This window comes from Lonchura striata, chromosome 2 (genome assembly GCF_050655825.1).
Source record: "Lonchura striata isolate lonStrDom1 chromosome 2, ASM5065582v1, whole genome shotgun sequence".
Classification (NCBI taxonomy): Eukaryota; Metazoa; Chordata; class Aves; order Passeriformes; family Estrildidae; genus Lonchura; species Lonchura striata.
Genome location: NC_140704.1, coordinates 73,355,878 through 73,370,674, shown reverse-complemented (window position 1 = coordinate 73,370,674; position 14,797 = coordinate 73,355,878). Strand labels below are relative to the sequence as shown.

The following is a 14,797-nucleotide window of genomic DNA, read 5'->3' as shown; positions in this document are numbered from 1 at the left end:
CTTGCTGACAAATGAGACTTCCCTAATCCTTCTGTGAACTGACAACCGTAATGAAAGTGAAACATGGACCTAAGATGTCTACAGAGAGGTTTTCTAACATGGTTCTTTGACATATGTTTCCCCTCTATGTCCATCAAGAAAGCCAAATGAGGAAAAAGGGTGGCAGCAGCTGCATTTAAATGTGATTGAAAGTAACTCTGTTCTGCTCTCAAGGCAAATAGGGCTTCAGTTTAAACTTAGAAACTCAGAACCTTCAGGAGGACTGAAACCAAGGCCAAAGGAAGCCTTTGGGACTCTCTCGCCCCCAGAAAATAATTAGCATATGCTTATTTTCCACTTGAAAGCCAATTTATTTGCACACTTCCTAACAAAGTGGTCTTTTCTGATGGACTTTTTTAAACCTTAATGTTTTCTATGAGCTAAAATATTAAGGGACGAAGTCCATAATGTAGAGTGTGCTTCTGGAATTAAAGAGTTCTCTGTTTTCCTGTTTATGATGGCCACATAAATAAAATTTAATCAGATCAATATACTGTCACAAGTAGAACCAGCTGTTCCCTATGTGACATTTTTCAACCAAGAAATTCTAAAAATATTGTAAAGCACATACAGATAAGACAGGGAAACAGGTAACTCAGCAGTGGCATTCTAACACTTGCCAGATCATTTTCAGTTGCCAAAGCTCATCTTTTTCCAATGAAATCAGTTGCTTCTTCATCATTTACTTCAAGAAAATGTTGGTCTTATGCAAGATTCATCACTGGGACCTCTTCACTGTTGACAGGATGCAAGAGTGCTTTGCAGAGGAAGCTATGGATATGCCATAAATGCTGAATATTGTTCCAGATTTTCAGCAAAAGCTGAAGTTTTCAAAGGCACTGCTTTATGTGTCTCTATACCTTATCTGCCCATCAAATTTCTTAGTGAGTTCAATTTCAAGCATCCCATTCATGTCACAATTCAGAGATTGCTGTTTGTAATCACAGAATGGTTTGGGTTGAAAGACTTTAAAGATCATCTGGTCCAACCTCCCTGCCATGGGCAGGGAGATGTTTCACTAGACCAAGTATTCAAAGTACTGTCCATCCTGACCTTGAACACTTGCAGGGATAGTGTATCCACAACTTGTCTATTCCACTGCTTCACCATTCTCATGGAGAAAAATTTCTTCCTTGTAACTAAACATTCTCTCTAAAAGTTTAAAGCCATTACTCCTTGTCCCATCGTTACGTGCCCTTGTAAAAAGTCCCTCTCCAGCTTTCCTGTAGATGTACTGGAAGGCTCCTATAAGGTTCCCCTGAAGCCTTCTCTTCTTCAGGCTGAATAACCCCAACTCTCTCAGCCTGCCTTCAAAGGAGACATGTTCCATCCCTCTGGCTTCCTCTGGTGCTCCAGCAGTGTATGTCCTTCTGATATTAGGGGCCCTAGAACTGGATGCTGTATACCAGGTGAGGTCTCATGAGACCTGGATATAGATTGACAGAGATTTATGAGTCCTGAAGGGCAAAGGAGTCCAGGAATGCGGTATGTGCTTTAAAATGGATTGTTAAATATTCAGGAGGAGATTGTTCCCATGTGTATAAAGATACGTTGTCAGGGAAAAAGACCACCCTGGTTAAACAGAGAACATATGTCATATCACCTCTGGAAGGAGGGTGACGTATTTTGGGAGGACTACAGGGATGTTGCAGGTCATGTTGGAAGGAGACTAGATGGGCCAAAGGCCAATTAGGCCTTGATTTGGCCACTACAGTTAAAAACAACAAATACATTGGCAGCAAACAGAAGTTCAAAGAGTGCCTCCATTTGCTGAATGTGACAGGGGAAAGGCAGACACACTTAATGCCTTTTTTTACCTCAGTCTTCAGTATCAAAGCGGTTGCTCTCAGGGTACCCAGCTCCCTGAGCTGGAAGTTGGTGGCTGGGAGATGAGTGAAGCCCCTATAACCCAGGAGGAGGTGGTTAGTGATCTGCTATGTAAATTACACACCCTACTGTATGGGCTGAGAACAGCAGCATGAGGTTCAGTAAGGTGAAGTTCTGGGTTCTGCACTGGGGTCACAGCCATACAGCCTTACAAGCCTGAGAAGAAGTAGCTCAAGCGCTGTTCAGCAAAAAGGAGTGTTGTTGATAGCTGGCTCAATACAAGCCAGGAGTGTGCCCAGATGGCCAAGGAGGTATATGGCATGTAAATGATAGGTGGCCTGAATCAAGAATAGAGTAGCCAGCAGGACTAGGGAAATGATCATCCCCCAGTACTCAGCACTGGTTCTTGAGGACTGCATTCAGTTCTGGGTGCCATCTGCCTGCTGCCAGAGAGCCCAGCTACATCCCCTTCCCCCTTCAGACCTAGTTTAAAGCCCTCTCAAAACATTTGGCCAGTTCACAAGATAAAAACCTTTTACCCTTAACAGAGAGATGAAGCTCATCTGGTTCCAGGAGGCCAGGTGCCGTAAAAGTTGCCCCATGATAAAAGAATCCAATATTCTGCCAATTGCACCACACCTTGAGCCACTTATTGATATTATTCCTTTCACCATTTTTCTCAGCCACCAGAGGGACTGAGGAAAAGACTACCTGTACACCTGCCTTATCAATGACTTGTCCCAGTGCCCTAAAGTCCCTTTTAACTGCCCTGACACTCCTCTTTTCAATCTCATCACTGCCAACCTGGAGTATCAGCAGTGGGTAGTAATCAGAGGGCTAAATGAGCCCAGAAATATCCCATACCCAGGCCCCAGGGAGGCATCAGACTTTTCTATGGGGTAGGTCCAGTCAACATATGGGATCTTCTGTTCCCATCAGAAGGGAATCACCCACCACAATTACTCTTCTTTCCTTTTTGATGTTAGAGGTGGTAATCCTTCTCACAGATGAGTCATAATTTGGAGGCTCACTGTGCAGATAATTTTCTTCTAAATAATCTGGCTGACTCTCTAAATCCAGGGGTTCATACCTATTCTGAAGTGGCACCTGGCTTGGGAGTGGGGGTAGGCAGGAATTTTTATTATTACCTCCTCAAGTAGGTACTCACTTCCACTCCTCTTCACCTACCAGGTATCCTTCTATTGTCTGCGAGTGAGAGGCATTGAAGTCTTCTAACTCTTGGTGGGCTTCCCTCAAGGATGGAAGGGCTGAACTCCAACAATCTATTTCCCTTTCACTTTCCCTGATACTCCTTAGTCTTTCAACTTCCTCTCTAAGTTCAGCACCAGTGAAAGGAGATCATTCACCTGTTCACACTGCAGGCAGGTTTCTTCTTCAATGCCTCCTGAAACCACTGATAAACAAGTCTGCACAGGAATGGGTCTGGACAGATGCATCCTTTTTGGATTATGTAATCCATCTGATTACATACACTCATACTAACTACAGTTTTTGATCGTGTACAAACCATTACTACCAGAAATGCTAAGACCTACCAACAGAAACACCGCACACAACACACAGTAAACCTTACTAGCAAGAAATCCTACAACTGTGCCTGCTCGAACTGCCTCAGGTCGCCATGCCCTGGGTTGCTGTGCCCCCTACAGCCCTCTTTTAATCAGCTCCACTACCCAGAAATGGAGGAAGCCCTGCCCCAAACCTTGTGACCCTCAAGCACAAGGAACACACGTGCTCAGCATTCTCAGAAACAGCCACTCAGTGACAAGAGGAAGCACCACTCCAGTCCTGCATGGTCCTCAAGCACAAGGAACACATCTGCTCAGCGTTTCCACAAATAACCACTCAGTCAGGTAGAATCCAAATCAGCATGCTCCTAAACTCTATATTAAACAGAAATTCAATAAGTCCTAATAGAGGGTTTGTTTTGCGTGAGTCTTCTATTAGAAGGGCTCACAAGACAGCTGTCATCTACTTTGATTAGGTTCCTTCACAAAACAGGCTTCCTGGATTGATGCTTTGAAAGAAACACATGTTAATGCATATCTCTTATATAGCTTGAAGTCCTACAAAAGTCTTGGCTATGCTTTGCAAAGCATACCATAATTGCTCACACAAAGTAACACCCAAAAAGCAACTAAAGTTTAACTTGAAGCCATTTGTTTTCAACTACTGGCCTACTCTTTCTTCATTTCTTTTGCTTCTGCTGTTTCCAAGCCTCCTTGGTCCCTTCTCCCCTGTCTTTCTCTTGCAGGCCAAAATTTTAATAACTCTAACATGTGAGGCTGAAGAAAAAAAAAAGCCAAACACAAACAGTTCTGAACACAGAAGGGTTGTAGTTTAATATGGTAACACTCCTCTTTGCCATCGCCAAGAAATTATGGGCAAATGGGTGACAGTATTTTACATACTGAGAATATGAAAAACACCAGACATTGTTTCTAAATAAGCTAGGCAGACAATATAGCTTTTTCTTTTCTGCAGTGTCAAGTTCTTGAAGTACAGATATGTTTTTCTGCTCAGGAGGCAGTATACAGTTATCTCATAGCAAGTCAGGCTAAACACATAAATTAATAAGTACAATCAAATCAGTGGAAGATGAATTTACTGCTGTTACAAATGCTATTGGAAATGTTTTCCAGTTGTGCCTTCTCTGCCTATTTTATCCGTATCATTGTGCCAGTGCTAGAAATGGTGTACATTACAGTATACATTACACTGCAGCTAAGGGTAAGATTATTGAAAAGGGAGGATTCAATTAAGTATCATTCAGACTATAACAAAACTTTTCTAGTATAACACCTGAAGTAATTAGCATTCAAGTAACTGCTTAGATCTTAAAATGCTTCATTAATGGAATGTCTACATTTCCACATGAAAGTGTTCAATGTAAGAAGCAGTTCAATTTAAAGAAGTAAATTGATCTTTTGCTAAGATAAAGTAACTTTATTTATGGAGGAAAGGTGTGGAAACTTATGGAGATTTTGAAGATACAGCAAGAAAGAAAAGTGCTACAATAATTTTGACAGTGGGAGGAAATTGGAGGAGATTAAAAGAAAAGTACTACTTACAAGCCTCGGAGACGAAGCCAGATTTTCTCTATTTGCTCTGGCTGTAGGTATTTCAGAGAGTTGTTCTCAAATTCTTCAATTTCTTTCGTTGGTGACTCCATAGCTGCAGTCTACTACTTTGTTTAAAGCTCTGCAAGGACAACTGCTGCCTCCACACACGCACACTCTCCACCTTTAACGCTGGTGGGGAGCAGTTAATTCTTCTGGCACACACTTCTCCCCCATCCCTGCAAATGGAACGGTGTGGGCAGCCCTGGAGAGCTCAGGTGTACAACGGGGGCAGTTGTGCCAGCATGCCACCATCCTCAGGCTGAGTGAGAGGATCAAAGGCTCATCTCCAGATTGCAAAACCACGCAGATTTTTTCCTTTGTTTTTTGTTTTGTTTTTCTTTTACAATAAGCCAAGGATACAACCCATAATAGCAGCTGAGAGATCTTTATCAGGGGAGGAGGGGAGGAAAATCCCTTGCTGACAAGTGAGCTGCGTGTGCAGGGGCTGCTCTGGGGAGTCTGACAGCTGCAGGCATCCCCAAGGCTGCAGCTCTGCCCTGCCATGCTGCCTGTCGCTGTGCAAGAGGCAGTACACACCTTTCAGTCTAGCCCCCACCGGGGCCTCACCCTCCCTCCCTAGCCATATTTGTTCCCACTTACCAGCAGCGCTGCCGACAGGCTTGAAACCTGACAGCTGAGGAAGAATTAATCTGTCAACACAGCCCAAGAACAGTTTCCCTCTCTGCCTCCCTCTTTGCTTTCCTCTCTCTCATGTGCATGCACATCCACAGACACATGAGAGAGAACAGGTTATTGGAGAAAGACTAAGTTTGATTAAAAGCCCAAACAAGAAAAATCATTGACTAAAACAATAGAAAAGGGGAAATAACAGAAAGTGAGCCACTCACTTCTGGCAAACAGTTATCTACTTCATTGCAGTCAGTATGCTCTCCTAAGAGACACACACAAAGCAGGGGCCGTAAGGCTTCAACAGGGGCAAAATCCACTTTTAAAATAAACAAATCAGTAAAGTGCCAGTGCTTGAAAATGCTCAGAAGATAAATCAGTACACTGAAGAGAAATCAAGTCCAACACATTAGTCACAGATGTTCCAGTGTCTTAAATAAGAGGGTTGCACAGTGGAGGTTAAATTCAGTTTTGCAGTAGGATTCCTGCCTCTGGCTCCCCTGAAGCATCCCCATACTGGCCCCCAGGGACATGCCTCTCTACACCTGCAGGGTTCTGAGAACCCTGAGAACAAGGAAGAACAGGGATTTATTTCATTGCACCAGCCCAAACAGTCATCTCTCAAACTCTGCCAAAATATCTGCATGCTTCTCTTTAATTAATTTTATTGATGTGGTGCTTTCAGCCAAAGCCATCAGAGCATAGGGAAAATAACTGTCAAAAATATTGTCTCAGCCTTAAAACACATTTTTCTGCATATTGCAAAAGCTGTCTTTTGAGAATTAGAGCCTGCAGCAAAAGAATTAGCATCTCAGACAGTCAGGTATCCTGTGACTTGGAGAAGTCACCTCTTCTTTGCAATAATATTCAACAATATGTCTGTGGTGCTAGGTCCAAGGCAGGTCTCTGAAATACTTGATGTTGCTTTTCAGAAAGCTCTCTGTATAATGAATGTTATCCTTCCCATTGCCAAATTGTATCAGCCATCACTCTAAGCAGTTTCAATCCTTTCCTAGGAGTAGTGCTTAAGGAATTACCCAGTTAGAGTGCTGCTGCAATTGTTAACCATTTCTAGATCTCTGCAGATGAATAACATTCTCAAATATAACCAGAAAGCAGCTGAGTAAAGTTGGTACACATTAAAGAAAAGAGACTTATGGGAGGTAAAAACATGAATAATTCTCTAGGTCATCCTTTTTCCCCTTGTGGATTACAAAGAACAAGCCAGTATGTTTGCTCTAAGAACCTCTTTTGAATGATACAAAGAACTGCACAAGCAGTCATAGCAAGCCATTTTCTGACAAAAGATTGGGGCATATTATCTTCTTACATTCCTGCTGTAGTGATAACAGAACACAGTGCTATTCTTCACTGCTTCTGCTACTTTCCATTACAACGATGCCCACCACTGGACTGTTAGCATGTTGCACACATCACTGGCTTTTGATGGTGAGTAGTTACAAAATATATTGTATTTTTTTCCCCACATTTGATTTTAAGGTACAGATGAAGTAACAGGGAGAAATGGGAATGCAGAATATTAGTAGCACTAGGTTTGGGCTCAAGTTTGGGATTTCCTTTCTTGTGTCAGTCCTGGTGGTGTGATTTTGTGATAGACGTCATCAAAATAGCAAACTCCAAGATAGTGACTGTAAAACAATATGAATTTGTGCCATACATATCTGACATGAATACATATCATATTGCTTCCTTTGTCCTTAAACTTATGGCTCACCTCATGGTGAGAGAGTAACTTCCAAGAAGACAAAGTTTACAGGCCAAGTAATTCAGTTCTCACATTCATTGCTGCATTGAGGCAACAAGTTGTAGGCAACAAAATGGCACCATTTGGTTTCACTCCATTTATAGAGCTTGACAATCATGACTGCCATTTGATGGATACAAGCAGTAAGCCACGTCCTGGTGGATTAGCCATGTCTTTAAAGCAGAGGGGATCTCAGATGAGCAAAATCCACATGCCTGTCAGAAACATCTGTTGTTCAGACTTACACAGGAGATGAGCAAGTTGGTAGTTTGGTAGGGCAGATAGCACTACGTACATACCCTTGCAACCACCTATGGCTGAAGCAACACTACACAGACTTTATCTCTGGAATCACAACATAACAGAATATTCTGAATTGGAAGGACCCACAAGGATCATTGAGTCAAACTCTGAAGTGAATGGCCCATATGGTGATCAAACCCACAACCTTAGCATTAGAAGTCCCATGGTCTAACCAACTGAACTAATTCTAGTAATTTTTTTGTATCCAAGCACTTCCCCAACCTATCCCTTAGGAGTTTCAAGAGGGATAGACAACATGTCAATACACTTCCAGTATCTCATGCTACCTCTTCAGCATAGGGTAGCTTCTCCATTTTTTGTTGCAGTCCACAACTTGCTTTAGATAACTTGCTGTCTGAAATTATTGCTTCAGTTTGCTCATGCTCACTGAAATGCTGTTTCTGTCTTAGAAGCATTCTTGGATGTATTTCAGTGGGCCTTTTGAATGTTACTGCTATACCTACTTTGCTCTGATGAAAGTAAGGGCATCTCTGAAATCTCTCACTGTTTGTCTAGTCTTTGTTTTAAAAATGTAAAAAAAAGTAACTGTAGGTTCCTTTCCTTCCTTAACTGTAGGTTAAGGAAGTTTGCTGGATAACTAAGAAGGCAAAGGGTATGTTAGTTAGAAGGGGGTTTTATGGCTTAGAGCAAAGGATAAAGCCACCTCAAACAAGAAGATATTTTTACCAAGGAGAAAGATACCACAGGCAAACAAGACTGCTGATGCTGCAAGTAGAAAAAAAGGTCTCAGAATTTTCCACTGCAAGAAAGCTGAAAAACAGCTTCTAGCTTGAACTGTAACATACTAACTTTTAGTGACTGGAGGATTGTAACATGAATATGGTAATTATAGTAGTTATGACAGGCTATAGGTAAAAGTTAAGATATAGATTGGTTCTTCTGTGTTAAGATGCTCAGCAAAGAAAAGTGTATAATGCAATGTAACGAAAACTAAGGGGTCTTCAGTCTTGTCTACGGCTGGAGCTGGCATCTGTAGGTGCAGTCTCTGTCACCCATAACCCTGGACTGCTGTAACATCTTGGATACAATAAACTGCATTTTGAAGAGTCACCTGAAGTCCCACATCTCTCATTCAGGCTCTTATGGCAATTAACCTGGTCTCTTTCTTCCTCAATCCACTTCATGTGATCACACAAATGTGGCGGATCTTGCACATTTGGAGTTCATGAAGGCCTGGATTTCAATTATTGTTTTTTAACAAGCAGTGGAACAGAGAGCTGCAATGCAAGTAGGGACATGGTTAAAAGTATGATGATGTAGGGAAAATTAGTTTTCACAGTATTCTTCACTGCCACAGCTGACCTGTCTTCCCTACTTGTGATTGCTCATGAAAACCCTAAGGAATCAGTACCACAGCACTGAGTTTCCGGAAAAGTTTTCTAATCTGTACAGCACAAAAGAAAATTCCCACCTCACTTACTTGAAAATGAAGCTTGAACCACCCAAGCTAGACAGGAGTTATATAGACCACAGGCTAGACCCAGCAACCTGTGCCAAGACTCGTGCCCTAAAGATGTTAATGCCTCTGCAGAGGCCTTGGATGGATACCCATAGGGGAGGAGAATCAGTTTAGAGCAACACACTCTTCAGAGAGGGGGAAAAAAAAAGGTAACAGGAGTTTCTCCTCTGGGAGGTGAGGAAATAAGTTAGTAAATAGTTTTTCAGTACAAATGACTCTTTACTTCACATAAGGTGCTGTTTTAAAGTCTTAAAAGGTGTTCCTCAGAGACCACTCTTTTCTCAGCTCCTATGGCTGAGCTGCCTTGAACAGCTTTAACACTTCTGAACTTCCTCCTCTCTTATAAGTTGTCTTCTGATAGAAAAAGGAAAGGCCTGCCCTCAAAACCTGAATTAACTTTTCCCTTTGATGAAAAAATGACTTTTGGGAGCCTGCAGGTACTTTAAACACTTTACTGTAAAGGCATGTTCCCCATCCTCTTTTGCTGCAACTACTCTGCAGTTATTGATTCTTACATTGCTTAAAGCCAGTAACATTTATAATAAATATAAAAATTACAGACTGAATCTTTATCCTTAGAAGGTCTCTACAATCTGAGGAAAGACCTTACCCAATGAACAAGTGAGTCAATATTGAGCTCGTTGATCTGACTCTGAGACACTGCAGGGGATGTTATGGTTTTGGATGGTACTGAAGCGAGGTGTTTGGGATCTGTGTCACCTGATGTGGGTGTAAACCAGGGGATCGTGAGGAGGCCCACACCTCTCAATTTCTGGACATGACTTTTAACAAGCCTGAAGGAGTGATATCTTTGCCAAGAAGACCTCCAGCTGCAGAAATTCCTTGCTTCATTGGAACACCATGAAGCAAGGAATTCAATGCCTACAAGAACTGGCTGTGAAAGAGATCCTTTTCTCAAATCATGACCAAACCATCAAGAGTCCAGTCCTGGTAAAATGTACAACACTTATTGTCGCTATAGGACACGAGAAAGCACAACACGAGCCACTGTGATGGCAAGGTAAAAAAGAAGGTTTATTTTCTGATTCTGACTTTTATACTTTTCTAAAGGTGACAGTGGATTGGAGAGTGAATGGGCCACCTCTCCAAAGACATTGGACAAACCACCAGTACATCAACTTCCTCCACCCCCACGAAGGAATGCAAAACAATATGTTGTTTATAGAAAATGTGTGGGAAAGTTTTCTAACAGAATGTAAACTCAGAAGGCTTTAGAAAATCTTAAGAATGAGGGCGACAACTTATATTTCTCAAACTCACTCCATGCAGGCCAAGCATACTCCCACTTCCTAGGCATGCTGCAATGGAATGAGGGAAATGAGACAGTGGGCATTTATGACTAGAATGATACAAACATATAGAGATACTGTCCACATCACAGCAGAAGCCTAAATCTCAGCAGTGGGAACAGATTTGACTGAGCATATTCGGAGACCAGAAGAAAGTACTGAAGAGAGTCAGAACCTCAAGTTTCATCAGTACACACCAGAGTCCCTGCTATCAGAAGCCCGAGTTCCCCAGCTAGGGAGAGGGGGTACACCTCACAAGCCAACCTGAGGTTCTTCCTGCATGAGTTTGGGGAAGACGTGAGAAGATGTGATGGAAAACCCATTTTTGTCCTAGCAGCATGGGTCTATAAGTTAAAAGAAGAAACTAGTAATGAGGAATTCTTCAAGACTGAATGTAGCTCCAGTTTCTCATGACCAAGCTGCTAGGCCTAACAGAAGGTAGAATCACATGTCTGATCCCCTTGAAGAGACCACCAGAATGCACGCCCAGAGAGGGAACAATAGCCAAAACTAGGGGGGCCCTGCCTCTAGCCGTATAGAGGCCAGGGAAATTTGAGTCTATTAGACTATGAATCAAATGTCCTGGCACATCAGAAGCACAAGGCTTTGGCTGGCACTGGCGCACAATGTACTCTGATACCATCAGGACATGCAGGGGCAGAACCTGTTTCCTTTGCTGAGGTGACAGGGGTCTCAGCAGTCCCAGGTAGTACTACACTACCACTTTAGGGATTAATTTTTCTGTGTAAATAAAAACAACACAAGAGGAACACAAAGTATTAAAACAATACAGTGAGACAACAACATTATTATTATTATTTCAAAATTCCATTGTTTTGGCTGTGCAGCATAAGAAAATATTCCTTCTGCTGATATCTGTTCAACACCTTTAAGATCGAAGGAGACCCAGTGGCCACTGAAACTCTGGAATAATCAAGCTAAAGTAAATGCCATCACTGTATACTGAGCATATTTTTTTTAAAATTCGTAATAAAAATGGCAGTGTTATTGTGAAAAAAAACAGTCCTCTCTGTCATAAGGCCCTTATAGTACAAATTTTGGACAGACATGAAAAACATAAATCTAACCCTAGTATGACACAGTAGGTGAATGCTGACTTTCTGTGATGACTGGTACAGGTAGTTTTCATTGCAGTGTTACAGATGTCTAATTTCTATTCCAGTACAGTAATGGTCCTGGAATTAAATGCCCTCTGCCTCTCTTCTGCCACTCTTCAGCTCCCTTAGTTGATTCATAGTTGCTCAAAAACAGTCTTGAGCATTTCAGTGTACTTGAGGTAGAAGATTTAGATGTTTGGAGTAATATGCTAATTTAGTACCACATATCAACATAACCCCAAACCATTCTGCTTAGGAAACAGTGCTAAAATCATCTTGACATGTGCACAGTAATCATAGCGGATGGTAACAGCTCCCAATACTTCCCATAGCTCAGATGTCTTTGATTATATTGCTCTTTATTTTCATTCCATTTCAGTGCTTTATATTAATCAAAAGTGACAGATGGAAGCTGTAATACATCTACAGCTCCAGATTGTTAAATATGGTGACCTGTATTTCCTGAAGTAATCAGATATTGCTGCAAATTACCTCTGCCTCACAAAAACCAAGGCTGGCAAAAGAACCTCTATGATCATGAAGGAAATTTTTCTTGTTTCTTTGCAAGTTTCAGTTCATATCAGGAATATTTATATTTATATGCTGTGTCAAGATATTAAAATCTGGGGGGGAATGAGCAGCATATATCCTCTAACTGTATTAATATTTAGAAGGGGGAAAGAGTAGGTGATAGCTGTATTTTTAAGAGTATATGGAACACTCTGCATCTACTAAGTAATCCAGCTAATTGATCAAGGGAATTTGGATTTCAATAAGGCTTTTGATGCAGTCTCTCATAGGATGCTTCTGGACAAAATGCCCAGCACACAGCTGGATAAAAATGTCATATTTAAGCAACTGGTTTGTGGGTCAGGCACAAAGCATGAATGAAGCTACACTAGGCTGGTGACCAGTCATAGTGGGGTTCCACAGGGCTCTATCTTAGGCCCAGTTCTTTTAAAGGTCTTCATAAATTACTTGGATGCAGGACTTGAAGGGATACTAAGTTTGATGATGATAGTGAATTGAGAGAATCTGTTTACTCCCTCCAAGGCAGAGAAGTCCTGAAGAGAAACCTCAACAAATTAGAGGGCTGAGCAATCATCAACTGTATGAAGTTTAAAAAAGACAAGTGCCAGATTCTGCACTTGGGATAGGACAACCCGGGATTGGAGGGATGGAGACCAGCAGTGCTGAAAAGGGTCCTGGTTGACATCAAGTTTAATATGATCCAGCAGTGTCCTGGCAGCTAGGAGGGACAATTGTGTCCTAGGGTCTATCAGACACATCATCACCAGCCAGTTGAGTTGAAATGCAGTGGTGAGCACTGATCTCTTCTCTCTGGTTACCAGTGATAAGTCCCAAGAGAATGGCATGAAGCTGTGTTGGGGAGGTTTCGGTGATATAGTAGGAAAAGGATTTTTGCCCAGAGGGTGGTTGGACACTAGAATAAGCTTCCCAGGGAAGCAGTCACAGCACCATGCCTGCTAGAGTTCAAGAAGTTTTTAGGTAATGCTCTCAAGCACATGGTGTGATTTTTGGGCTGTCCTGTCCAGGTCAAGAATTGGACTTTGATTGTGAGTCCCTTCCAACTCAGGACATTCTATGACTGTATAATACCATCTGGACAAAGTTAACACAAAGACTTAAAGAAAGAAGATGGCTTTCAAGATGAAAGCATTATTAGCTGATAGTTTTGACAGATCACTGATTTGCTTTTATCTCCTGTGGTGGGTTCAGTGCTGACCAATCACAAGTGCACTCACTAGAATATACTTAGACATTTCCTGCTGTGAGATAGGATTAGGAGCCTCAAAGCAGGATCAAAACTTTAAAAGGGTATAAAGAAAAATTTAAAAACAGTAATTAAAAGAAAAAGTAATAAGAATCAGGACTTTCAGGTCACTTCTCCTCCCCCTACAACCTTTTCTTTCCCACTGAAAATGTAGAGACAAATCCTGAAATTTCAGTCAGTTAACCACCTCTAGGATAGTCTTTCTTCAGTTCATTTAGGGAGAGAAGTCCCTCTTGTTAATGATATGGAAACTTCTCCAAAAGAAAAGCATTCTCTTGTGGCTTTCAATTTCCATGAATAGCAGCTGCCCAGGAAAATCTGCAATAGTTAAATCCCTTCCATTTCCACAGCTTCTCCCACAGCTGTATTTATGGGCCATGTCAACTTTTGGGGTAGTATTTTAAAGATGAGCTGCTCAAAAGCAAAGGTTCTCATTATCAATCTTTGAAATAATCTCTAGGAGCAGAGATTTTCTTTTCCTGGGATCTTCATCACTCTTCTCTCCTTCTCTGTTTGAACTTCTCATAAGATCACAGCTACTTTAACATCTGCTTACTTTACCATGGAGGCCTTTTCACACTTATCTACAATTTGAACACTTTCATCTCCCCATACCTTCATGGGTTATAGGGAAAAAAGAGTGTTTCTCCATATCTTTACAGGAGGATTTCAGCCTAAAACTAAAGGCTCATCCCTCCTATCTAGGACTTGACTTCTTCACTGACCTCAGTGTTTTTATGTTGTTTCTTTACGTGTCTGCACTTCTGACATGTTCTCTCACTCAAGGGAGGATTGAAGCACTGAAAGAGTTAATATATTGCCTGGGGCCTGTAGATGGTCCTGTGACCCCGGCTGGACTGTGGCTGGGGGTGTAGGAGCTAGGATCCCAGCAGGCAGCACACCAGGGCGGATGACTTCTCCTCTCCCGCTGCGGGTCCGGCTGGCATCCTGCGGCAGTGGCTGCCTGGCCCGGCCTGGCCGAGACAGGGGCAGGACTGCCTGTGTTACCTCTTTGCAGGCTGGAAGGGAAAAGAAAAGAGTTCCTGGGTTTCTTTCGTCTTTAACATGTGTTTTTCATAGAAGCGTGTAGAGCTTTTCAATGGTCTAACAGATTATCAATTCCCAAAACCAAATACTGATTGGTTTCCTATCAGACATGGAGGAAACTGTCAGCAGCCTCTCCCAAAAAATCACTTCTGTGATGCAAAACCAGCATATTTCCACAGAAGATCAAGATGACTTGTCTAAAGTAATAAAAGTTTTTCTTAGTTGTAAAAATAGTGGAGGAATTTGTAATTGAAATGAATGTGCAGATTGCAAAACAAAGAAGAAAAGGGTGCAATTACCTCTGTTCTCTCCTTACCCTTCACACTTGCTGCTGTGGGGAATG

At 41.9% G+C, this 14,797-nt stretch overlaps 1 protein-coding gene across 1 annotated transcript in view; it reads right to left on the bottom strand.

Annotated features, from left to right (window-relative positions):
* The window catches only part of PDE1C (phosphodiesterase 1C), a 188,381-nt gene extending 179,215 nt beyond the window's left edge, over positions 1–9,166 (bottom strand). The window contains exon 1 of the mRNA XM_021540500.4: positions 4,959–9,166. Coding sequence (XP_021396175.3) covers positions 4,959–5,059 — 101 coding nt within the window. The 5' untranslated portion in view covers positions 5,060–9,166. The remainder of the gene's footprint in view (positions 1–4,958) is intronic.
* Between the last annotated feature and the right edge of the window lie 5,631 nt (positions 9,167–14,797).